Genomic DNA, 26,461 nt, shown 5'->3' with positions numbered 1-26,461 from the left:
ACTGATATGCAAGGTTTTGTGCATAACCTTGTATTAAATGCACTAAGATTTTTTGTTGCTAACTTTGAGTCATTCTTGTAAGTCTCTGTGTGGTAAGTAGTGGCATGAACTTTGCCATCTGTTTCATCTCAGTTTTCCAATATCTTAGTTCAATAAAACCATTGTTGCTGCTATATTTGATTGTGGTTTTTATTCTTCAAAATTTCCCACAAGACAGAGGACAATAGGCTCTGGTCTTTGCGGGCCCTTGTCTGTCATTTGTGATGGGATATTCTCTGAGGCAAGGATGTAACCAGGGGTGGTGGGCTGACCTCGGTGGGCTGTGGTATGCCCACCCTGATGTTCTCCCACTCAACAGGATGTGGGGAAAAAACGAGGTGAAAAGGTCATGAGTTGAAATAAAGACAGGGAGATCACTTATCAGTTGCCATAACAGGAGAAAAACACGTTTCAGTTGGGGAAATGAATTTGATTTACTACCAGTTAAAACATACTTGGTTTCTGAGAAACAAAATCAAACTTAAAACCACACCATCTCCCCACTCTCCCTCTTTTACAGGCACAACTTCACTCCCAACTCTTCCACCTCCTTCCTCTCCATCAGCCCATCGAGAAAGAGGAACGGGGGCTGAGGCCACTACACAGCCGCTGCCCCTGCCTCTCCCTCCAGCCCGCTCTCTTTCCTTGTCCCGGGGCTCAGTCCCTCCCACAGAGCGCAGTTTCTCCGTGGAACATCCACTTGTTCCGCTGTGACCTCTCCGGGGGTTGCCGGGCTCCCGCCTCACCTCCCCTCAGCGCCTCACTGCCCCTTGCTGCTTCTCAATGGGTGTATTTTTCCCCCTAACTCCTCTCTGCTGGCCCAGCATTCCTGCCCTTCCTTAAGCAAGCTTTCCCGGAGGTTCCCGCAGCTTGGCTGAGGGGCTCAGACGCGTCCTGCAGCTGCCAGGAGCCCCCGACCTCCACCCGCAGAGCTCCCCGCAGCCCCCTCTGCCTAGCGCCGGGGGTTGGGAGCGGGAGAGCACGCTGGAAGGGGGAACGTTACTAAAACAGATACGCAACGGGAGGGACAGAGGAGGAACAGTTAGAAAGGCGAGTATTGGGGTGAGGTGAACAACCCCCCGTAACTGGAGGAGGAGAAGGAGAAGGAGAAGGAAGAGGAGGAGGAGGCGGGGACCCAGCCTGCAGGGTGGGAAGCTCCCTTTGGTAACACAAGGGTCCGGAGGGCTCAGGCTCCTCTGCTGGGGCAGCCCTCCTGAAACCGGTCAAAAAAATGGTAATGCCAAAACTCTGGGCTCGGTAACAAAGCGGTCAATGGGAGGCAGAGGCTGCTCCTGCGGGCTGCCATAGGCCTGCGTGGAAGACGAGCCGCTGAACAAGCCATGAGGGAATCTGTCAGCAGCTGGAGCGCCGGCCAGGCTCGCCGGGCTGGGACACAGGCAGCACTTACAGTCTTCTGTGGAAAAAAAAGTGTTCCGTTCTCCCCGTGTTCTTCAGATAGGCCTTTCACAGCCTCTTCTTGGCATCTCAGCCACCGAAATCATCTCCCTGCTTTTTATGTGCTTTCTCCCTGGCAGTTCCCCCACTGCTAATTTGAACATCCAGACAGGAGGGGAAAAAGAGTCAGACACACAGAATAAACCTGGCAGTTCAGAGGGGAAGAGGAGGAGAGGAAAATTAAAAATGAAATGAAAGGGAACACCACTAAGACGTCACTTTGTTGAAGTCTTAACTATGTAATAATAGAGCTCCAAGGAACTGTTTCCTGATGGGAATATTACAGTTTGTTTTTTAACACTGAAAAATGCATTTTTTTTCCTCATCAGGTGCTTAATTTGGCTGCTGGGATCCTATTGAGCACACTGCATGGCAGAGTGCACTAAGGTGTACAATTGGCTTGACAATGGATAATGATCATAGAGCTTAAAATAAATATAAGAAAACCATGTATCTGCTTTTCTATCCCTCCACCTTCCCCCCCACACACACACCCTCCTTTGCCCACTGTAGACAGAGATGTATCTGGGGGCATATGTACAGTCACCTCATGGCAACAGCTCACAGTGAGGAAAACTTGTCCCTGAGGGAACCATTAAGAGTTTCATGATGAAAATCAGTCTTTCTAAATATTGCCTAAGATTTTAATTTACATGAACATCTCCACTTACTTCTAGCCTAACACCCATTCACTAAAACCTTTTTCGAGTAGGTTGTAGCTGCACATTATTATGTGTACCATGATAAACAAATATCATAATTCAGGCACAAACAATTCAGGAAAGGTTGAGATATACATGTGTAAGCATTAGCAAAATGGGCATAATGAGATATTAAGCATAAGGTGGTTTAATTGTAAAGGTTTTCTCCATTCTGTGGAATATAGAGAAATCAGAACATCGGAAAAAAACACAGGAGACTAAAAGGTGTGTATGTAAGCTTTTGTTTGTGTCTTGCCGTTGTATGGATACCTTGGAGATTGTGATTTTTGTTCCCTTGAGGGATTTCCAGTTTGTTTTTTCATAACAAGGGAAATAGACTGTGGCACAAAATGGAAGTATGTGTAGCAGCATTTAAATCACCTAAGGTCTCTTACTGGAATGTTACATCAGCTTTTGGTTTTAAAATTATTTGTAGAGAGAGAAAATAGCATGGTAAATAATACATTTATGTGCCCTCAGACAAGGTTATGAAATACCTCAGAGAATAGATGGATACAGCTGATGTAGCTAAAAAGACACATTAGACTATTTGTCTAAGCCCAACAGCAGAATTTAGAAGAGCTGACAATTTTGGATGTTTATTAGGATTTAGCTGTGTTCTAGAGAAGAGTAACGAAAGCCATGGTTGTAGCACGCTGGAAATCAGCATCTGGAGATATTGAGAAGAGCCTGAGCAGTGGTGCAGCAAACAATTTTGAAAGGAAGCAATCTGAACTGTGAGGCTGAACAGTCAATTATTGGGGAACATAGTTATTTGATGACTTCTGAGTGCTGAAGATGGTGAACAGAAAGTTTTGTCTAAAGTGGCAAAATATTCTTATACTACATCCAGGTGCTAAAAAAATAAATCTCTGCTCTTGTAAAATGCAGTAGTTATTACAGGCTTTTAATTTACTTACCTCTAAGAAAAATAAGCTCTAAGAGATACCTTTGCCCTGTGAACATACCACAGATACAAGCAGTAAATAAGGACTCATCCCATTTTATATTGCTTCTCTATTTCCACTGTTCATGCTGAGTACTACTTAAAAGCCATAATTAATGATAGAGACAGTGTGACATCCTTTAAGACATTTACCTGGTGCTGTCTTCAGCCTGTTTCTCCAGGGAGCACTATTTTGATTCTTTGTCTTCTGTTTCAGTCACCCTGGGACTGATGTCATAATTCCACTATCTGAGGAATTGTGCAGCAGTAAACCTATGCTGTGCCAGCCCTTTCCTTTTATAAGTACAATTTGAAATTCCAGAGGAGCTGCTTTCTCTTTCTGAGCTGAACTTCAGAACTGCAGGTTTTCAGAAGGTAAGCCTGACAGATCTCTTTTGCCTATTGCATGACAACCAAAAATGCACATGATTTTGTAATTAGCCCTTAAGAGTTCAGCTAAAGGATCCCTCACTTCTAGATATGGCACAAAGGTTCTTGGGAAGGAAAAGTCATGAGGAGTTGTTTTATTTTACTGAGAGGAGGCTGGATTTGCTCCTCTAGACTCCTGTCACAGAATGGGCCATTGCTCTGTTACCATCTTTATCAGCCTTCTGGGAAAACAGCTGAATTACAAGACACAAGACCTATTTCTTCAACTGGTCTATGTTTCTCAGTGGGACTCAAGGCCACCCTCAGACCATCCATGCACATTTGGGGCAATGAGGGAAGGCACAGACTCAATTGGTAAGTGGCCTTCCCACATCCTGACTGCTCAGTCCAGAGTTGATGACGAAGACTAATTTATTCTCATTCTTAATTTGACTGGCACCAGATGTCCAATAGATTCCAAGATTCATATGTGAACGTGCCACAGAGCTGACTGCTGGTTTCTGAGTCCCAGAGATATCTCTGCAGAGCTAGGCTATGAGGAAGATGTGACTATGGCAATGTGTCTGTCTAATCCACGTAGGCATAGCGGGGTGAAAGCAATAATGACATTTTGCTTCACTCTGGTGAAGGTGATGAACACCCTTACAGATCTCAGCTACAAAGTGTCCAGTAGCGTGAAAAACTACAACTCTAAAATAATATGGGTTCACTCTGGCTAGCCCTACAGAGACATCAGCTTTAGACTGCTGCAATCGAGGAACCTGAAGAACCTGGAATGCTGATCCCCTCCTGTCATGGTTTTAGCTAGTAACTGGGTGACATGCTGTTATTCCCCCACTACCTCCTCAGAGGAAGAGAAAAAAGGGATTAAGGGAGAGAGGCTTGAAGACTGGAAAAAAACCTGTAACACTTTTAATGAAGTAGTAATAATAATTATGGTGAATTACAAATATATACAAATCTATAAATATGGATCCCAGACTCCTCACTCTGCACACTAGAAAAGTCCCAAACTCGACTCATCATTAGATGGGGCGCCCGAAGCCTGGGTCCCCTGGCAGCCACAAACCGCCTTGGAGCACAGGAGCCTCTCCGGCTAAGGCAGGCAGGAGAAAGTGACCTCTCTTGAGGAACGATGTTCTTCTCCAGAGAGAAGACAGGATGCAGGAACACCAGCGGGAGCAATGAATGACACACCCCCAGCCCCCAGCTCCCACCCCAGCCCCCAGCCCCCAGCTCCCAGCCCCCAGCCCCACCAGGCTGTCCCAGCGCAGGGCTCCCCCAGCAGCCACGTTACACGGAGAGCCCAGGGCAGGCGCGCTGTGATTGGTTCATTGGGGTCACCTGACCCAGCCTCTGCTCCTCACAGCCCAGCGCGGCAGCCCCGGGGGCACAGAGCACGTCAGGGCAGGAAGGGCGGAGGAGAGCGTGAGCCGAGGCCTCTCGAACCAGGACAATCCAGCCCTTATTCCTTATCATGTGCTTCTGTAAATATGCACAATATAGTTATATATATGCATATATATAAAAAAATATCTACTTTGTACAATTTGAACTAAAGTTTTCTTGGCCAGAGTGAAATTTCCTTATGGTACACACTGGATTTCACTGTCCTGCTGCATCACCCAACAAGTGTGAACAGGGCCTTGAGCAGAGACAACCCCATGCATTGGTTTGCCTTTGTCTGGAGGTGAAGAAATCCATGCTTTTTCCAACAGGTTCCTTTCATATGCAACAGGGACTTTATTCCCTTGCTTGGTATGTAAAAGGTCTGGTTGGGTACTGAGGGTGGCTCTAATAGATCCCCTGATGTTAGCTAGCCAGGTGGCATGCACCAAGTGTTTGCCCCAGTTTTTCAAAGTTCTACCACTCATTGCTTTCTGGGGGATTTTTAGCATGCATGTGTGATGTTCAGTCTTTACAGAGATTGGTGCATGATCAGGGGATATGATAGATCCTCCCTATACCACGCTAGAGCCATCTGGATGGCTTTGATGTCTGCCAATTGGCTCAATTCACCTTCTCCCTCCTTTGCTTCTGTGACCCATTGATGAGGACTCTATACGGCTTTCCATCTCTGCTGATTCCCTACAAACTGGCAGAATCTGTTGGAAAAGAAAATAGCGTTTATCCTGATCCAAGAGGTCTTAATATGGTGGGGCTTCCTTAGCATGGGCCACTACCTCATCCAGCGGCATTATGAATGCTGTACCCTCTGACAATTTGTGGTTGGCTCCACAAAGCTCCCTATTTGTGCTCTGTGTTATTATGGCAATCCACTTACTCCAGGTAGTATCAGTGGCATGGTGGGTAGATGTTACCTTCCTCTTGTACATTCAGGTCAGGACTGTCAGTTGTGGTGGCAGAAGCTGTGTCTCAGTCCCAGTTAGTTCTGAAGCAGCTCAAATCCTTCATAGGTGGCCAATATCTCTATCTCTGTGGGGGTGTAATTAGCTTCTTGTCCTCTATAACCCTGACTTCAGAATCCTACAGGATGCCCTCAAGTCTCTCCTGACACTTCCTGCCAGAGTCTTGAGGTAAGACCATGATCTCTGGCTGCTGCATAGAGCATATTCTTTATCTCAAATTGTGTTTGAACAGATCCCAGGGCCATGGCATGTACTGTTTCACATTTTATCTGCCTGAGTGCCTGTACTTGTTCAGGGCTCCCCAAAAAACCTGTTTCTTTTACAAGTTACTTTACAGAGAATATGTAATTGTATGATGGAATATGTATCCTCCAGAAACCTACAACACCCAAGAAGGCCTGTGTCTCCTTCTTTTCTTATTGGTCAGTGGAGACATGGCTGTTGTCTTATTGACCACATCCTTAGGGATGCACTGGCACCCATCTTGCCATTTAATTCCCAAGTACTGGATCTCCTGGGAAAGACTCTTGGCTTTGCTTTTTTTAGTGGCAAGTTATTACCTTCTTATCTTTTTCAAAGACTTCCTTTGTTCTGTTGCCCATGAAATTATATCATTGATGTACTGAAGAGGATCCAGAGCTCTACCTTTCTCCATATAGGAGTCCTGGCAGATGGCAGAACTGTGCTTCCACCCCTGGGCAGTTGATTCCAGGAGTATTTGATGCCCCTCCAGGTGAAAGCAAATTGAGGTCTGCACTCTGCTGCTAAGGGAGTGGAGAAAAATATGTTAGCAATATCAGTTGTGGCATACTATTTTGCTGCCTTGGCTCCAGCTTGTACAGAAGTACCAGCACATCAGTCACAGCAGTGGTCATTGGTTCTGCTGCTTAATTCAAGCCATGATAGTCCACAGTTAGTCCACAGTCCATTTTCTGTCATGCTTCCACACTAGCCATATTGGACTGTTGAAAGGTGAGTGAACCCTGCTGATGACTCCTTGGCTCTCCAGTCTGTGAATTAGGTTCTCTGTGGGGAACAGGGAGTCTCTGTTGGTTTGGAATGCTGGCGATGGACTATGATAGATGCTGTTGGCAGCTTTTTTCCTCCACCTTCATCAGGCCTAAAATGGAAGGGTCATCTGAAAGTCCAGGCAAGCGAGACAGCTGCTGAATGCCATTAGTCTCCACAGCTGCACAAAAGGCCCATTTATACCCTTTTGGATCTTTAAAATACCTTTCTGGAGGAAGCGAGTGCCAAGGATGCATGGAGTGTCTGGGGCTTGTGTTCAGTCAAGCTCACCTCAGTTTCTATTACAGACTGGTTTTGTGAGCCTCCTGTAACTGCGGAAATGGTGATGGATTCTTGCCCTACATGATTTGATGGTACCAGTGTGTACCGTATGCCAGTATCCACCAGGGCACTGGAGGAACTCCAGAACTTTTTGATGGTGTTTGGGCTTAGAGTCTGAGGCACTGGAACTGCATGTATTGCATAATAAGTTTTAACTAAGCAACTTCATTGGATAGGTAAGAAGATGAAGCTAACACCCACCCTGAACAGTTGCTACCACCACCATTTCTATCAGATAGGGTAGAGGTGACAGATGGGGTTTTTAGGACAGACTCAGAACCCACAGTTCTTGTGTGCTTTGTTTGCAGAGTCAGTGATGCACTTTTTTCCTATTAAAGCTAAAAGCTGTAATATCTATTTATACACAAAATCTTTTGCAAAGCTAAGGCCTGAGATTTAAAAGCCAAGATTTCTTCTAGTCCACTGGTTGAAGTCTTCAGGAAGCAAACTGTGAATTTGCACAGAGCTGTGTAGTTGCTACGGACACAGCTCTGACGCGCTTTGGATGTCTAAAGAATAATTCCAGAAAGTTTGTCCAGACCTCTCCTCCCCCTTCCAGCTCCTCACCACGGCAGCTGTTTGGAATCTCGCAAAAAGAACCTCAGCTGGGACAACAGTGTCACCTGCTGGTGCGCCAAGTGATTGCTCCTCCTGGCTGTGGTGTGCATTTGCACAGCCCTCGGCCACAGCTCTCGTGTCCCGGGAGCACTTCTCACCTTGACTTTGAGGGTGACGGTGCAGGGATAAGGTGCCGATAACAGATTCAGAGTGGACGGCGTATCTTTCAGTTTCTGTGTTATTTATGCACTAGAGATTTTCTGGTGTTTTCTTTACGAATAGTACAGTAGCTGTGGTGATACAGATTCTGTTTACATTAGTTACATAATTTTAATACCGTTTTAGAATCGAGGCTGATGCTGCACCACTTTTGCTCTGCACTTGCAGTTGGTTAAGAACACATAAAAGCCTAGTGTGGGTAGCAGCTGCTTACCTTAAAACCTTCACTTAATCTGCAGATCTCTATATCTAACAGATGTATATGTGTATTTTTCACAAGGGTGTTAAAATGAATGATCATGCAGAAGGAAACTTCAAGAAAGACCATTGTATCCAGGAAGCTTCTGCAGAAGGAAATGGCTCTCCTGCTAAGGACTTCTCAGTAACTCAAAAACAATTGGTATGACTTCACCAGTATTACCAAGATTCTTAGAAATGCCTTGAATTTATTCTATAAAATAAAAAATAAAAAGCTGAAATAAAAGGGGAAACATCAGTAATAACAATAGTGAAACGAATCAGGTTTGCAGTGGTGTGATCTAGAGTGCTAGGAGTCCTTCTAAGCTCAAATGAAACAGGAAGTAGGGAAATAGGACAGTACTCTTAGAGGACTACATCCATAGTTTGTTTGTTTCCAGTGTGACATTTTGTAATTTACCGTCATGAACAATGATGGTGCAGAGGCACATTTTCTACATTGAAAATGTACCCCAGAACCTAAAGCAGATATGTCTGAACAATGTGTATGAGATTTCATTATAAGTATTCAGGAGGATGCAACTGGAGATGCACAGCATCAACCACCTTTTAAATAAATACACTCAAGTGTACAGATATTTCTTAATCACTGTGTCAGCAGATTGAACGGAAATGGCTCTTCTTTACCCATGAGAGGCAATGAATGCTCTCACTTGTTTTTGAGGAATCACTGTGAACTCTTAAAGGAATGACACAAACATATTACAAGAATGACAAAGGGAAGCTGAGGATGGCAAGTCAGCTCCATCTACTTAATAAGAGAAAAGATATATTTGTATGTTTATTTGTGCCTTTGCATTAATGAATGACACGTTCATAGTCACTATCCAAAGATAAGGTATTTGACATGATGCCTATGTTTGCTTTCATTGACGTTAGACATGACTGTCACATACATGGGCTATGTGGGATCACAATATACAGAGCTGATGTTTTAACCTCCAAAGCTGTCCAGCAGTTTTAGATGGATAAACATTGAAAACATTGATTTCATACAATAGGCAAGAAAATGCTCATTCCTGTTTATCAAAAACTGTATCCAGTTTGGTTTCTTTATTTTTCTCTGTGCTTTTTTCATACTCCTTTCCTGGGCAAATGTTTTCTTCCTGCACTAGTGGCTCCCCCAGACATTTTTCTTGATCCCAGACTGTTTGGTGAAAGGTGGTTTCTAGGCATCTGAGGAAACAGTGAAGATAAGAGCACATCCAGTTAAGATGCTTATAGTCATAGTACTTGTTTTTACATTATGGGTAAAATTCAAGGAAAAAATATATAGTTTTGTCTCTCACAAGACAACTTTTAAACAAACAATACATGGCATGTACCAGTATCATGTAGTCAGTCTTGGTTGTTCCTTCTCCTGTCAGGATGCGTAGCCAGTCATGTTAATGACCAGCAAAAATATAGTCAATTAACAGTTAGGCAAGCAAACATTTTAAACAATGTGATCTTATTTTAAGTCAAAGTTGGCTTTACTTTCTACCTTTATTATCAAGAATATTAATTTTAATGTAATTTGCAAGCCAGTGAGGACATTCAGCAGCTACTAAGTATTTTTTCTAATTGTACTAATTATAAACTTTCTGTTTATTCACAGCAGCAACTTGAAAAACAATTAAAATGCTTAACCTTTCAAAATCCTGGGCCTCAGGTAGCTGACTTCAATCCTGAAACTAGAGAGCAGAAAAAGAAAGCATGCATGTCACAGATGAAGCAGGACTTTTTTTATAAGCCTAAGTAAGTGTCCTGGTTTGGGCCAGGATAAAGGTGATTTTTCTGTCTTGTACTTGCTTTTTGCTAAGCGTCTTGTAGGTAGTTGCACCTGCTGAAATTAACAGCAGGTTTCTCAAACAGAGTATTCCATCCCATATATGTCATCCTCAGTATAATTCGAGGGATCACGAGGGCTGAGCCACACCCTTACCAGCTGATTGGCCTCCCCTGAGATCACCAGCAGAAGTGCTGGGCACCACCCCCTTATCAGCTGATTGGTCTTACCTGTAATGCTATAAAAGGCCACCAGCAGAAGCTTCCATGGGCCTGCCCTTCCCTGCTTCCCATCCTCCACTTGGCATCCTGGAAGGATCCTGTCTGTTTGCCTGCCTGTGTTCCTGCCTCCAGTTCTTGACTGCTGCCAACTCCAGGAGTCCAGCCTGGACTTTTCCAGGGCTGCCCTGCAGCCTCGGTTGATGTGAGAGCTATTGGGGGAAAGGGGGGAGGAGTGTGGTATCCATTTTCTTGCATATATATATATATATATATATATATTTAGCAATTTTCCCTATTTATCATTACTGTTTTGTTAAACTTGTGTAGTTTAGTCTCCAACCCATAAGTCTCTCTCCCTTATTCTCTCTCCTTTCTTTTCTCTCCTGGAGGAGAGAGAGATTAATAGAGAGCGTCTGCCATCGGTTTAATTGCCGGGCCAGTGTTAAACCGTGACAGTAAGATGTGCTAATTGTTATATATTTTACTTCTTTAAGTGGCTAGTATGCTGTTTACTGAATGGAAATAAATAAAAGCATTGATATTTTGCAGACAGATTTGTTCTTAAACAGGAAAGTTGTGCTGGGAAAACAAGTATTTTCTGTGTGACGAAGAGAATTTGATTTACTTAATTTTTAATAGCAGTGGCTGTTGCAGTTAGGATATAGTGCTGGCATTTTGTTGTGAGGTTGTTAAATAGGAAATACTTGTTCCTGGACAGATGTTTTCCACATTTGTTTGGTTTAGTATTTGAACGTGTTGAAGCATCCTCTGAGAATTACTTTTTCTTCTCTTTTGCAGAATTACAAAGAAATATGACAAACATGGCAAACTGCTTTGTAATGATATCGATCTGTGTGATTGCCTGGAAAAGAACTGCTTGGGTTGCTTCTATCCTTGCCCCAAATGCAATTCAAACAAATGTGGACCAGAATGTCGCTGCAATAGGAAATGGGTCTATGATTCCATTGAAACTGAAGACGGGAAAGTGATCACTGCACTGCCATTTTTTGTCCCTGACTGATTTTGTTCTGCTAGCTTTTGCACCTGAACAAAACTTTTTTTCTTCACATCTTATTAAAGTAAATCTTAGCTTTATTAATTGTCCCTAGTGAAGTTCCTGGCTTCTTTATTGTTGTCTACCTAGCAGTCCTCAACTTTCCCCATTAAATAGAAATATGTATTATTTCCTGTCATTTTTTTCTTATTGATTTCTCTGCAGCATGTGGTATACTCAGACTTGATCAGTCATTAATCATATAGCTAGAAGTAAATGGATTGGCTATTTTTGCCTATGGACAGAAAAGTCTCCTCAGTTTCAGGAGCTTCTTTTTACTGTAAGAGATGACAGATTTCAAATATGGTAACTTACACTCAGTTTTCTTATGAAGTAGTTGTTCTCATTTGTGGTGGGGACTCACCCTTTTTGAGAAGTGAGGGTCCCTCTGTATCCTGAAGGGGGAAAGGTTGACATTTGCCACAGGTGATCTCCAGGAGTGTGCTGCTAGCTGGGGAACCATTCCCTGGGCCCAGTCCTTTTTGGTTTTGAGGAGGCTCTCCTAACTTTTAGTGTGGCACTACATTTCTCCCCTTCAAGTCCCCATGCTCTGTGGACAAAGACCTTCTGCTCCAAGGCACACATTTCCCAGTAGAAGAAATATCCTGGAACAGATCCCAAGAATGCCTTAACACCACAATATCCCTCCAACCTGGTTACTCAGAAAGATTTGTTGCTTGTCTCAATGTCAGTACTTAAGCTTCTAACATAAAAAAATCCAGTACCAAAACCAACTTCATAGGAATATTTACTATGGTAAAGTTCCATGAAAGTTCCATCTGGTGCTGCACTCTGATATACCCCACTGGTCTTCAAGTATCCTTTGACTTGTGCTGGGAGTTCAAATAGCACACCTAATCTCTGAGCTGTATTTCTTAAGGTGGGTGAAAATCCTGCCAGTGTAGTCAGGGATTTTTTTTCTTTTCCCAGGTGTGCCACAGACTTATTCTGCATTTGATTGAATAAACAGCTCTTCAAGAAGATAAAACTGATTGACACGGGCAGGAAGGTGGCAGGCTTCCTTTGAAATAACCTCAAGATCTGAAATGGAGAGGTTGAATTAGCCTTACTTTCTTTCCACTTAAAAGGCAAAAAACCAAATAGTTTCTCAAATGGATTCCTGTGGTAACGCTACATGCTAATTTCTTTGAGTAATGTGATTAAACCCAGATTGCTGTAAATACTCAGAACTCCATTATGGAATTAAATGTTGTTTAATAATTTTTAACATGGACTGTGCCTCCGTCACAGCCATAGCTAAATGCAAAGTACAGGAAAACTCTATCACAAACACATTTTGTGCAACCTAGAAAATATAGCACAAAAGCTGAAAAAACAGAAGTTAGAGCCAAGATTACGATAATGAAATAAAAGGATGTTGCAGGGGCAGTTCTGCTGTGGTTTGAGAATGACTCTATCATTGCAATGCTTGTTCTAACCTTTCCCCCAATTCAAAATGAGCAGCTGAGAGCACACAAGCATAATCCCTATTAGGGCAATTGTTCATGGGGGAAAAACCAACCAACCAAAAAAAAAACCAAACCAAACCCAAAACAAAAGCAAACAAAAAGACCAGTGTCGTGCATTTGTTTATACTGATTGTGAAAAATAGGGGTAGATACATGTTACCTAAAAATAAGAAGAGTGCCCCTACCTCATAGTTTTTGTTAGGCAGTTACCTAATGCCATGGTGTACAACATTGTGGTTTTAAATAAAACCCCTTACCAGAAAAGGCAGTGGATATTTCTTAGTCTCTTATAAAACTGGCCACTCTCCAGCTAACTCTGGATCATCATTTTGCCTTTTGTCAGTCTAAACAAAATATGTTTTTCCCTATAGAATAAGTTTGCTTTGGAAAGCTAAAGTTGAAAATAAGAAGCAGATCAAAGAACTGTTCCATTAGGTCTGTTGGTCCTTATCCTTTCCTCCACCCTGATTAAGCAGGTGATAGTCAATTTGTGATACTGTTAGTTTACTCTGCCTGTCTTTTCCTTCTCCATGTGGTTGATTTTATCATGGCTACCATTGGTCCTGGTGTGGCTTAAGAAAAGATGAAAGCACAGGTACATGTTATAGCCTAGCTAAGATACCAAAAATTGATGCAGTTTGTTTAATTTAAATTCATTCATTCATTCACATGTACCTGGAAGGAGATACTGAATTTCTGCTTTCTTAGATGTTATTACTAGGAAGAACTCAATCTCATGTAAATGAATATTGAGTTCTTGGATGATTTTTGTGAAGACAAAGATGGTTCTTTCTCTACTAACCTTCTCAGTGCTTGGGTACTGTCTCATTGTGATCCTTTTGATTCCAAAGGCTCCATCCACTGTGTATCTCCTGACATTCACAAGCTTGAAAACTCAGAAAACAAAATAGAGCTATGCACAACATCTCGTTTGCCTTCATTACACCTCATTAGACTTTAAGCCAGAAATTTAGCCACTGAAGTAGCTCAACAATTTGTCTGTACTTCTCAGTATCAGAAGCCATCGCAGCTCTGGGGAAAAAAATAAAACAGTTGTCTTTGCATATTGCATTGGGTACTTGCAGCTGCTCCTAGAACAGCCAATTTAAAAGAAATATTAATAAAATTATAATAATGTAGCTCAGAAGAGGCTACGATGAAAGGAATGGTCATTAAATATTACAACTTTTAAGATGTGAAGGTGTGCTAAGGAAAGGACACCTGAGGCTTTATTAGACTAGTTAAGAGACGGGTGTTTTGAATAATGCAGACCAAAGATTTACTCGGGCACAAGGCTTACTGGCTAGTCAGTAACAAGGCCACCACTTCTACATCTGCCTCTGCTAATAAACAGGCTAAACTATGCTGCCTTACCTCTTGCTTGATGTTTGCAAATCCTCCAAGTGAAAATCCACAGTGAGCATTTAGAATTATTTTTATATATCCTTTTATGTAAGGGCTCCATGATTACTAATCTACAGTTACATGTATAATACAGCACCTCTGAAACACAGACTAGGAATAGATTAGAGCACCATAAACCAACAGGTATTCTTCCCAAAAGCAAGATCTCAAACTTCTTATGAAAAGTGTATGGGATTCCTATCCACATAGAGACTTAATATTAGGTGACTGCTGTAAACTCTGGGGTATTCAGTTTACTGCAGTGCTTTGTAAGTGATGAAGTGCCTTAAAATGAACTTCTGCATATGGCGAGGTGCCATTCAATCCCACCACACCATTTACAGAAAAACAAGTCTCTACTGTTATTGAGCTCATACTAGTTTGTGCCAGCACTTGTGCAGGTAAGAACTCGACACTTAATGCTTGCCAACTTCTCTGTGATTCATACAAAATGCAGAAAGGAACTAAAAAAAAAAAAAAAACAAAAAAACCCAAACACTAATACAGTTTAAACTCTTTTCAGGACAATTTTCATGAATCTTTTAACACCTTCTATAGCATAACTGCACTTTCTCTATCTACATCCACACCACACTAGAATATAGATTTAATTCACTTCAGTGGGAAAACCAGATGAGCTTGACTAAAGATACATAGACTGATACTTACTGGATAAATATTTAAATACGCCTTAGAAAAATATTTGCATCAAAGACTTTATAGTTGCTGCAGCTCTACTGAATTTTTTAGGTAGGATAGCAATATTGATTGTAGCTTCTTCTTTGACAAACTGCTCATGATCTTAAAACACTTTAAAATAAATTATGCACGTTTCAGTGGAGTATTTTGGTTGATCCCATTCTATTTGGAAATCAAATATTTCAAGCCTGAGCTAACAGCAACTTTGAACATCAGTCACAATGTTTCATTAACCCTAATTTGCAGTCTTGGCATGAACCATAGAAAGATTTCTTGTCCTCTCATTTGCAGAGGAGAATACATCTTTCCTCCATATGCCTGGCCCTGCAAAATGGCCCTGCTTCACCTTCCCTCAGGTGTAATTGTATAAATTCTGGCCTCTTACAGGATCGTATCTGGTTTTGTTATGATGGAATTAATTAAGGCCTATTGTGCACAGGCGAATCTGCTGTATGCTCTCAGACGCCTTTGATTAAAGGAGTAGGTGCTGCAGCCTTGATTTCTATTGTGAAGCACTGTGTCACTCAATCTGACTCCCTTCACATGACTAGATATAATAATGTTCACATATAAATAGAAAACTACAAGGCAGTATACAGAATGAATAAACTAAATATCACATGCCCTTATTAACAGTTCACTGCCTTTACTCTTTCCAAGCAGAGTCTAAGTAGTCCTGGTGATTTTAATGAGATTACTCATTCAGTGGAACACAAATGACGTATTAAAAAATCAAAATTGTCTCATAATAGTAACAGTCAGAGACAGCAACAGAGAAATATTTATTTCTAATAAACATAATTTAACCAAAACACCTAAGAAACTCTTTACAAAAAAGTTTTTTTCAATAAGATTTCAAAAGTTTAGCTATTTAGTACTAGGTAAAAAGCACAGTTCAATCCCTGCTACACCGATTTAGAGTTTGATAACTTAAATTGCTTAAGCCTCTTGCAACCTGCAAGTGAAAATTTATGTGAAACCTTATTGGTTTGTTTCACTGACATGTAAAACAATTATTTAGTCAATAAATAGTCTCAGGAATATTGCACAAATAAGGCCTTGAATGAGTTCAACATGTTATTTTGTGTGTACCTTCAGGAGAAAGGAAAAAGAACAGAGATAATAGAAAAAGGCAAGGCTCAAGCCTAGGCAGAATGGCACCGCAGGTAAGAGGCTAGGTAATAACAAGTGGACCAAAAGGAGCCAGGAAAAAAACCAGAAAACAATACACCCACAGAAAATAGGTCCTGGTAGGATTTTGAGAGACTGTAGTCTTCAATGTTGGATCAGCTCTACTCACTTCCTACCCATTTACTACCCATTTTTGTGTAAAGACACATATTTGTGTCTTTAAGACCTCTAAAGAAAAAGATTGCTGTTTCTCAAGCAGTTCATTACAGTGTTTAACTAACTGTACGTAGAAAGTATTTCTTGTATTTCTTAATTCCTAACTTTACCTCATTTTCATGTTCTATATAATCAGTTTCACAGGGTAACCCTACAGTTATTTCAAAAAACAAAGCCTCAATGACTTGTAACAGAGACTGGGTGATGATCAACGTCTGTGAAACAAACCATAATCAAATAATATGAAGGCTTTTTTGGTTTTTGTGAAAGAAAAGAATGTATGGTTCCATTTCTGGAAATGCAAAATAGGGGAGAGGTTTTCAAGACCTTTGTAAGGCAGTAAGATTCCTAACTTTCATTAGCACCTAAATGCACCAAGGTGTCGGTCACTGATGCCTAGGATTTTGTTACAGCATGTGCATAGATTAATCTAAAAGCCATATGACATAATTTGCATGTCTAAGAGTATTGTAAGTCAAAATAAGGGTAACAATGTGACTCAGAATATTTCTTAACTGTGGATAATTAAGGCTACTGACAACACACAATAAATAGTGCAATATCACTAGCTCAGTGAAAAAAAAGCTATTAGAAAAATGGACCATGCATTAAAGTATGAAGCAGTTATAAATTAATGGATGTATGACAAGTCAAAAATTTTTATAGTTTTTCAGGAACAGGAAAGGTATTAGGAAAAAAATATTCAGTTCTACAGTTGACAGCATCTTGTCGTGTTAGTTTAATTGTTTTTTAACTCCAGTGAGGTGCTCTCCTGTCTTTCTTTGGTGAAGCTTTGAAAACAGAATACACGGAGGAAGAAACCTCTCAAGTAAATCTTCCTGTGTGAAGCAGGTCCAGCTAGGGCAGGTTTCCTAGGATCCTGACCAGCTGAATTTCTAATATTCATTGTTATGACAACTAAATTTGAATATGCATTTGAGGCAGCAAAGCATGAGAGAAAACATATTAAAATCAGTCCATATGATTATTAAACCAGAGAATTGGCATCAAACTGAAGTGATGCATCCAATACCTATATCAGCTGGAACTTTTAAAAATAAATAAACAATTGTCTAGACTTCCAGTCTCCTTGCTCATTTTTAGTGAACGAACTTTATAAAATTCTGTCCTCAGGGGAGATTTCCTAGAACAAGAAGTTACATTATTTCAGCATGGAGTGAAATGCTCGTTCTTCTTTTCCAGCCAAATAAATTTATGGCAAGAATATTGTCTTTTCATGTTATACTCTTATAAGAGTAAAGAAAAACAGATGAAATAGTTGAATGTAATTATACTTCACCCCAGAACAAACCAGCTTGAAAAATACAGCTGCCTTTCATAACAGCAACTGCGGGTCCAACTTCTGGTAAGAGGTATGGTACAAATGTTGTTAAATTCTTAGCCAGGAATTGTGTGCTTTAAAATTCCTACTGGAGTACTGCCAGGTTTGTCACTCTTTTTATTTCTGAAGCTGGTTCTTAAGGCCTAACATTATCTTTTCCAGTGTCCTGGCTGAAATCCTGGACCTATTGACGTTAATGACTAAATTCTCCTCCCTTCAACAGAGAAGAGATTTCAGATGTGTTTGTAAAACACTTCTTTAAGAGTACGTCAGAAATTTCCAGCCTTTTTACACCTGTATCTTTAACCTACCATATTGTATTACCTAAGCTATTGGGCCACATTTTATAAACCTTCATAGACACACTTAGAAGACTTTTGCAGATTTGTAGTATTTTTGGTTAGCTTCCCAGGAGAAGAAGATTTACAGGCCCTGCTGCCTGTTCCTCTCGTCACTGGTCCCATTTTAACCAGTTTTTCAATTTCAGCCAAATCTGAGAGAAACCAGACAGCACACAGACACTACCTCTGTGCAAGGTTAATATCCACAGAGTAGAAATACCGAATCCAGAGTGTTCCAGTGTGAGCTTCAACCTCAGTGCTGCTGTTGCCCTGGCTTGCCAACCAGCACTCCCCTTGCCTGACAGGCTGTACAGGGCAGGAGATCAACAGGGTCCGGGAGAGCGCTGAGGGTTGTTACTCAGGGACAAGCGATTTGGGCAAGATGGGAACGCTACCAAATATTTGCCGCAATACTGCACTCGTGTGACCATGTTCTTCCGAAGGGGCTCACTGAGCCGTCCTTTGGAGGAAGGAGGCTCCGTGGGGCCTGGAGAGGCCGAGGAGTTTCACACGACGCTCGTTTCAGTGGTATGGCTAAAATGAAAGGGACATGCAACGCTCCCGGTACCGTCTGCAAGGCACCAGAATGTCTTTAAAACTCGTAAATCCGAGGATTTCAAATACAACCTCTCCACGCTTTGCGGGGTGCTGTTAAGTGGCCAGCCGCCACTTCGCTTCCCGCCGCTCCTCCACGAGCCCCGGCTGTGCTCCGCCTTCACCTGGACCCGCACGGCGCCCCCGGATCCCCTGCCCCAGCAGTCCCGCACACCGAACTACCCGCGCCGTGGCGGGGCGGAGCAGAGCGGCGGCCCTTGGCCCCGCCGCGTACCCGTCGGAGGGGCGGGACAGCAGAGCAGCGATGGCGGCGCCCGTAGTCCCGGAGACCGACAGGTACCGACGGATCTTGCAGCAGCGCCGCTTCTGCTCCCTCCCGCGTTCCCACCGCGGCGGAGCCGGGCCGGGCAAGGCTGGGCAGGGCGGGTGGGGGGTCTCACGGACGGGGCCTCGACCCAGGGGCCTCCGTCCCTCTGACCGCGTCCTCTCTTTCCGTCCAGCATCCGCAGGGCTGTGTCGCTGCTCAACGCCGTGGACCCGGGCCTGTTCCCGCGGCTTCTCTCCCGGCTTCTCCAGAAGCTGCACCTGAAGGTTAGCGGGGCAGCAGCCGGGGCGGGACAGTCCGCTGGAGCCCTGTTCCTTGGCGGCAGGCGGGGTTCGCGTGTGCAGGAGAGGCGCCGAGCAGGCACGGGGCCCAGCCGGGCCTCGATGGGGCTGTGGCTGTGTTAGTCTGTTCGAAGCTGCGGGACTGGGTCTGCCGCAGGCGGTACCGGTGCAGGCGAGGCGGAGCGGCCTGCCGGGTCCTGCTCCTCTCCCCGCAGCGCCGGCAGCCGGGCCTGGCCTGCCGTGGGGCGGCGAGGCAGCAGCCGAGCCCGCTCTGTCCCTCTGCTGTCTTTGTGTGACAGCTGCGGCCCTCTGCTTTGCTAAGGAACAACTACTTCAAATTTAATTTATTTTTATGAGTATATCTGATCTTAATTTTATTAATCATTTATTGTTCAGGGGGGTAATGTAAGCACTAGTAGTGAAGGGCAAAGGTGAATGGTGTAAGACCCTCCTAATGCTTGTCATAACCCACTTCTGCCCCCTCCCCGGGCTGGTATCTCTGGGAAGGCTGTCAGACACAGGCTCCTTGGAAATAATAAATTCATGCATATTTTATCTTCTCCCCACTTCTGTATGTCCATCAACTAAAGCCACCTGTGCATCCGAGGTTAAAAACCAAGTCGGTAACCTTAGTGAATGCATTTCTCATCTTCACAGAAGGGTTTTTTGCTTGTTTGTTTGTTTTCTTTCTTTGTTTTTTATTGTAGGATGAGTAATAATTAAAAAACCCCAAATAAAATCAGTAGTAGTCAGTTTCATCACACAGCAGGAAAAAGTCAAAGGCCAAATCTAACCTTGATGCTAAATAGTGCAGAGGAAACTATAAGATAAATATGTCAGATCTTGTTTATTCTCTTGTTTTGTATTTAGGAAAAATACAGATTTTATTTTCTAAACACATATACGTACCACTTAAAGATTAAAAACGTTATGAGTTAGGAGCAACATGGAAAGAAAATTAAAAAATGTATTAAATTCTGCGTTAAATGTCATCATTCTGGGATTATAAGGATTATTTTGTTTATTTAATCCAGTTGCTGATTTTACTCCTACCAAAATTACTAGCTTGGATGCTGCTGTTATTTCAGAGGGTTTTCTCTTTGATTGTTTTGTATGGATATTAACTGACTGGTAACTGTAAAGTGTCAGCAACTCTTTTTTTTTTAAACTACTCCACAGTAGTTTAGTAGCGCTTCACAATTTTAATCAGCGTTTACATGAATTGGAGTGGTCTTTGTAATTTAGTCCATTCTGTCAATCTCATGAATTGTTTAGCTGGCCTCTCCCAAGTATGACTCTAGGGCATGTTAAATCAGTGAAAACTTTATCTTATTTGCCTTAACAGAGCAGATACTCAAGCTCCTTCTGACTGGTGAGGATTCAAATGATGTTTCCCTGTTAATAGTCTTGTTACAGACATAAGGATCATTGAAGTTTTTCTGTAATGGCCTAATTTTGTTTATTCTGACAGGTCAATTGCTTTTTTTCTGCGTAGCTTTCAGTTTTGAATTACTAAGTGGTTTAGATTTGGTGTTTTGATGTCTGTAGCATAGATTTTATAGTAATTACGTTTTAAAAGATGGCAATATCTGTGTTGAAAATTACTATTTAATTTGCTGTAGTATAATAAATATAACTGCTGTACTTAAAAAGTCTAGCGCATTCTCAGTAATACAACAGGCTGTAGATTAAAATCTGACTTTCAAAAGAAGCATATACTAGGCCTTTCTTTTTTCTTCATAACAGCATGTGTCCAGTGTAGAAAAAGTGTGCATAGCTGACTTCACTACAGTTTTGCCTTCTTTTTAGCTTGGGGTCTAATTCAAGTAATGCACTTTTTACTTTTTTATTTTTCTTTATAAAAGGTTATTGGAGATCATCTGATAGTTGAGAGGAAAATATTTTTCTTTGGTGTCTCTTGGGTGCAAGAAGAAAGCATTTTCTTGTGATATATTTCAAGTAATCCTGATAAATTCCCATGTGATCCTGTTGTCTTTAATGTTGGTTTTTGATACGAGGAATTGCATTGTATTTTTCTGTTGGAAAGAATTTTACTTTGTTATTTCTATCTAGAAGCAAGTGGGCAGCCACTTTTGTTATAAGAATGGGGAGAAGGTTTTTGTTTTGACAAGCATGTTCTTAGTAGCTAAATGGATTCTTAGGACTAATGATTTTTGTGCTTCAGGCTGAAAGTAGCTTCAGTGAAGAGGAAGAAGAAAAACTTCAAATAGCTTTTTCACTGGAAAAGCAGGATCTTCATCTAGTTCTTGAAACTATATCATTCATTTTGGAACAGGTACCTTGTTACTGACTTTATGAATTGCTAAATATAGTTTTTAATCCCATTTTAGATTTAAAATATAAAGTCAAGTTAAAAAGTGAATTAGTGAAAATATGTATCTGTACTATATAATGTATGTTTTGGGGGCATGATTTTATTACTTTGGCTTGCATGTCTTCCTTATTTGGAGTGGACTCATTGCATTTGTGGAGTCTCTAGTTAACGTAACTTTTGGTGGTGAAAGTGATCTTTGCACGACTCTTGAGAGAAGTGCTGATTAATTATGATGTGTAGTCTTATTCACTGTAAGCAAGGATTTTTTTAAACTGCAAGAAAAAGTAATAGATTACATTAGAAAACTTAACATTTCTTTGATTACATGAAGTGTCAGTTATGGAAAATTTCAGTGCACAGAAGCAACCTGTACTTCTATAAAAACCTATACATATATGGAGATCTGGATCATATATGCATTTTTTCATACTTGGCCTATCTTGAGAAGAGTGAACTTTTCTGTTTTCTCAGTTAGAGGGCTAAGGTGAAAAGAATGGTTTCATTCCCATGGTAGAGTTGCTAGTAAAAATCCCGTGTGAACATGGTGGCCATCTGTGGTAGAGTGTATCTGGCACAACTTGTACAGCAGTACTCAACAACAGCAGTTATTTTTTCTTTTAACAGGCAGTCTATCATAATTTGAAGCCTTCTTCATTGCAACAACAACTGCAAAGCATTCACCTAGATCAAGACAAAGCTGAAGCATTTGCCAGTGCATGGGCAGCTGGAGGTCAAGATACAATTGAAAAGTTCAGACAGAGAGTTTTGACCCCTCAGAAGGTAATGTTTGTTTTTTAAGATGGAATAAAGCTGTGTAGGCTATTTTAAAGCAGAGAGTTTAAGATACAGAGTTTGTGACAAGCCACCGTGCTGGAACTTTTTAGGTAGTAGAAAAATGTGACTGAGGCAGTGGAGTTTTGTTATCTTACAGAGATCACAGAATTGTCAGTTAGAAAAGAGCTCTAAGACCACTGTGTGCAACTGTCAGCATCCACCTCCCCTCCTCATACAATGAATAGAATACCTGTATCAGTATCTGTATCACCCTGCCCACTAGGGCATGCCTTGAAGTACCCCATCTACATGATTTTTAAATACTTCTGGGGACGGTGATTCTACCACCTTCCTGTGCAGTCTGTTCCAACATCTAACTACTTGCTCAGTAAACAAATTCTTCCTCTTATCTAGTCTAAACCTCCCCTGGTGCAACTTCAGACCATTTCCTCTAGTCCTATCATTATTCACTTGAGAGAAAAGGGCAGCACCCACCTCCCTAAAACCTCCTTGTAGAGAGGTAGTTGTAGAGAGCAATAACATCTCCTCTTAGGTTCATCTTTTCCAAACTAAACATTCCCAGTTCCTTCAGCCTCTCCTCACAGGGCATGTTCTCCAGACCCTTCAGCAGGGTCAAGCAGGACCTGCATTCCTGAACCCATGCTGTCTGGGCCTGATCCCCTGTCTGTCCTGCACTTGCCATGTGAGGGCACTCAAGATGAACCTCTCCTTAATTTTTCCAGGCACTGAGGTCAGCCTGACAGACCTGTAGTTCCCTGCATCCTCCTTCTGGCCCTTCCTGTAGAGAGGTGTCACGCTGGCAAGGCTCCAGTAATCTGGAATCTCCCCAGCTAAGGAAGACTGTTGATAAACGATGGAGAGAGGCTTCATGATCTCTTCTGCCAGTTCCCTCAGCACCCAGTCTTGGGTGTATCTCATCCAGCCCCATAGACTTCTGAGTGTCCAGGTGCCGTAGCAGGTTGTTAACTGCTACCTATTGGATTTTGGTGTTGTTCTGCTCTCTGTTCTCATCTTCCAGCTTGGGGGGATGAATAATGTGGGGGTGGCTGATCTGACTGATGAAAGCATTAAGGATCAGCATTTTCCTCATCATGGGTTGCGATGTTTCCCCCCTGCATCTAATAAAGCACGGAGATTCTCCCTGGGTACGAGATGTAGTGTGTTAGCTCAGCTGCTGTAACTGGAGAAAGCTGGCTATATATATGTGCACTGTTAGCAATATAAAGTAGTTCAACCTACATACCATTTTGAGATGTTAATGAACATGCTTTACCATAGGGCAGAGGTAAAATGTACTCCTAAACACTTGTACTTGTGGGTTTGGTTCACCAGCCTGTTGATTCTCTGGAATTATACTATGTCTGAGTTCCTGCCATCTTCAATCTTGAAAGATGGTTGTGAGATACTTATTATGATTTTGAGATACTTTGATATTATGGTGTAATAATCTTGCTTCGTAGGTGCCTGATGCCAGTTAAAACTTCTGTACATGCTATGGAAGTCTCATTGTGTCTTTACACATAAATGTCTATATCTATGGGAAGGCATAATGACATCCTTCTTTTAACTCACAGTTACATCCTTCAGCTACATTAGAAGGTGTATACAGAACACATCCATGTCAGCCAGTATCAAATATTTCAAAAGAATTATGGAACACTGACTCTGTTAATTTTGCTTTACTTTTATAGTTGCTTTATATCTTGTTGGGATAAGACTGTTCCTTTATCATTAGATTAGCAAAATACCCATGGAAAATAGGTTTTAGATATAAGGTACACATGATGCACTGACAGAAACAGAACATAATTTATACTACCAGGTTTACCACTAAATAAACCTTGAATTTTGAGAACACAAGATAGGTCTGTGGACAACACTGAATGTATTCAGAACTTCATCACAGATGGTTTTTCTAAAGTATTTCAACTTTGTCCTATGTAAAACTGGGTAATTTTAGACACCAAAGTTGTAGAATTTTCTTGTGCAAAATGGCAGTAACTCATGAGTCTAGGTAATGTAAACATGCAAAAAAAAAAAAAAATTGAGCTTAACAAGACATTTTGGGCTTCTGCCCTTTTGTAGATCATAGAATCATAGAATCATAGAATTAGCAGGGTTGGAAGGGACCTCAGAGATCATCAAGTCCAACCCTTGACCCACCGGTGCGGTTGCTAGACCATGGCACTGAGTGCCACATCCAGTCTCTTTTTAAATGTCTCCAGGGATGGAGAATCTACCACCTCACCAGGCAGTCCATTCCATTGCCTGATCACCCTCTCCGTAAAGAAATTCTTTCTAATATCTAACCTAAATCTCCCCTGGCACAACTTAAGACTGTGTCCTCTTGTCTTGTTGAAAGTCGTCTGGGAAAAGAGACCAACCCCCTCCTGGCTCCAACCTCCTTTCAGGGAGTTGTAGGGAGTGATGAGGTCTCCCCTGAGCCTCCTCTTCTTCAGGCTGAACAGCCCCAGCTCTCTCAGCCTCTCTTCATAGGGCCTGTGCTCGAGTCCCTTCACCAGCTGGGTTGCCCTCCTTTGGACCTGCTCCAGGACCTTGATATCCTTCCTAAACTGAGGGGCCCAGAACTGGACACAGTACTCGAGGTGTGGCCTCACCAGGGCTGAGTACAGGGGCAGAATCACTTCCTTGGACCTGCTGGCGACGCTGTTTCTGATACAGGCCAGGATGCCATTGGCCTTCTTGGCCACCTGGGCACACTGCTGGCTCATGTTCAGCTTCTTGTCAATCCAGACTCCCAGGTCCCTCTCTGCCTGGCTGCTCTCAGCCACTCTGTGCCCAGCCTGGAGCTCCCCATGGGGTTGTTGTGGCCAAAGTGCAGGACCCGGCACTTGGCTGTGTTGAACCTCATCCCATTGGAATCAGCCCAACTCTCCAGTCTGTCCAGGTCCCTCTGCAGAGCCCTCCTGCCTTCCGGCTGGTCCACACTTCCTTCCAGCTTGGTGTCATCTGCGAATTTGCTGATGATGGACTCAATCCCTTCATCTAAATCATCAATAAAGATATTAAACAGAACCGGGCCCAACACTGAACCCTGGGGGACACCACTGGTGACCGGCCGCCAACTGGATGCAGCACTGTTCAGCACCACTCTCTGGTCCTGGCCCTCCAGCCAGTTCCTAACCCAGCACAGAGTGCTCCTGTCTGAGCCCTGGGCTGACAGCTTTTTCAGGAGAATGCTATGGGGGATGGTGTCAAAGGCTTTGCTGACGTCCAGGTAGACCACATCCACAGCCTTCCCCTCATCCACCAGGCGGGTCACCTGATCATAAAAGGAGATCAGGTTGGTCAGGCAGGACCTGCCCTTTCTAAACCCTTGCTGGCTGGGTCTAATCCCTTGCCCATCCTGCAGGTGCTGTGTGATTGCACTGAGGATGATTTGTTCCATAACCCTGCCAGGCACTGAGGTCAGGCTGACGGGCCTGTAGTTTCCTGGGTTCTCCTTCCAGCCCTTTTTGTGGATTGGCGTGACATTTGCCAACTTCCAATCATCTGGGATGTCCCCAGTGATCCAGGACTGTTGGTAGATGATAGAGGGAGGCTTGGCGAGCTGTTCTGCCAGCTCTCTCATCACCCTTGGGTGGATCCCATCTGGTCCCATAGACTTGTGGGGATCCAAGGAGCTCAACAGGTCACTGACTGTGTCCTTCAATATTACAGGGGGGCTGTTTAGATTCTTACCACCTTTTTTAAGCTCCAGAAGCCATCTGTCCTCAGGATAACCTGTCTTTCTGTTGAAAACTGAGGTAATAAAAGGTGTTAAATACCTCAGCCTTTTCCTCATCTTTGATAACTATATTCCCACTCATGTCCAGTACAGAATGAATGTTTTCCTTGCCCCTTCTTTTGCTGTTTATGTATCTGTAGAAGGATTTCTTGTTGTCTTTCACAGAGATGGCGAGATTCAGTTTGTGATATATAATATTTACCAATATATAATATAATATATATTATATATAATATATATAATATATTAAAAATATAATATATATATAATATATATATATGATATATAATATTTACCAATTCCAAACATACAATTCCTAAAGATTAAATGCTCAGTGGTGTAGTGAATACATGGGATAATACAGCTGTCCACTGAGGGAGCTGAGTAATTTGAAAATCAAATGAAATCACAGAAGCTGTATGGCTAACCTTTCTGAATACTTTTCAGCATATGTCTGCAGAATGGAAGACAGTTCTGAAGATACCCTACAAA

General features: G+C 42.3%; 2 protein-coding genes across 11 annotated transcripts in view; both read left to right on the top strand.

Annotated features, from left to right (window-relative positions):
* The first annotated feature begins 776 nt into the window (after window positions 1–776).
* On the top strand, window positions 777–11,382 carry ARL14EPL (ARF like GTPase 14 effector protein like). 7 transcript variants are annotated; one of them, XM_071730972.1, is made up of 7 exons: window positions 2,314–2,420; window positions 3,359–3,516; window positions 3,816–3,885; window positions 7,427–7,879; window positions 8,308–8,427; window positions 9,883–10,022; window positions 11,073–11,382. In XM_071730972.1, the coding sequence occupies exons 5-7, from the start codon at window positions 8,317–8,319 to the stop codon at window positions 11,293–11,295; spliced, it is 474 nt and encodes a 157-aa protein (XP_071587073.1). In that variant the 5' UTR covers window positions 2,314–2,420; window positions 3,359–3,516; window positions 3,816–3,885; window positions 7,427–7,879; window positions 8,308–8,316; the 3' UTR covers window positions 11,296–11,382. The 7 variants fall into 7 exon arrangements, with proteins under 7 accessions (XP_071587072.1, XP_071587078.1, XP_071587073.1 ...); XM_071730974.1 differs by lacking the exon at window positions 3,816–3,885; XM_071730973.1 differs by lacking the exon at window positions 7,427–7,879.
* Window positions 11,383–18,697: 7,315 nt separating this feature from the next.
* COMMD10 (COMM domain containing 10) overlaps window positions 18,698–26,461 on the top strand; it is a 159,747-nt gene continuing 151,983 nt past the window's right edge. For all 4 annotated transcript variants that reach the window (XR_011723320.1, XM_071731146.1, XM_071731145.1 and 1 more), the window contains exons 1-4: window positions 18,698–18,821; window positions 18,986–19,076; window positions 21,277–21,387; window positions 22,051–22,206. Coding sequence is in view for 3 of the 4 variants with exons in the window: in XM_071731146.1 (XP_071587247.1) it covers window positions 18,790–18,821; window positions 18,986–19,076; window positions 21,277–21,387; window positions 22,051–22,206 (390 nt within the window). In the remaining variant the exon portion in view is untranslated. The remainder of the gene's footprint in view (window positions 18,822–18,985; window positions 19,077–21,276; window positions 21,388–22,050; window positions 22,207–26,461) is intronic.

Source organism: Heliangelus exortis, chromosome Z (genome assembly GCF_036169615.1).
Source record: "Heliangelus exortis chromosome Z, bHelExo1.hap1, whole genome shotgun sequence".
Lineage (NCBI taxonomy): Eukaryota > Metazoa > Chordata > Aves > Apodiformes > Trochilidae > Heliangelus > Heliangelus exortis.
This window is presented reverse-complemented; position numbering and strand designations above follow the sequence as displayed.

Coding starts and splice junctions, on each gene's coding strand:
- ARL14EPL (XM_071730971.1), top strand. CDS start 8,317: ATGAATGATCATGCAGAAGGAAACTTCAAGAAAGACCATTGTATCCAG. Junction 8,428..9,882: donor CAGTAACTCAAAAACAATTG/GTATGACTTCAC, acceptor GTTTATTCACAG/CAGCAACTTGAAAAACAATT. Junction 10,023..11,072: donor GACTTTTTTTATAAGCCTAA/GTAAGTGTCCTG, acceptor TCTCTTTTGCAG/AATTACAAAGAAATATGACA.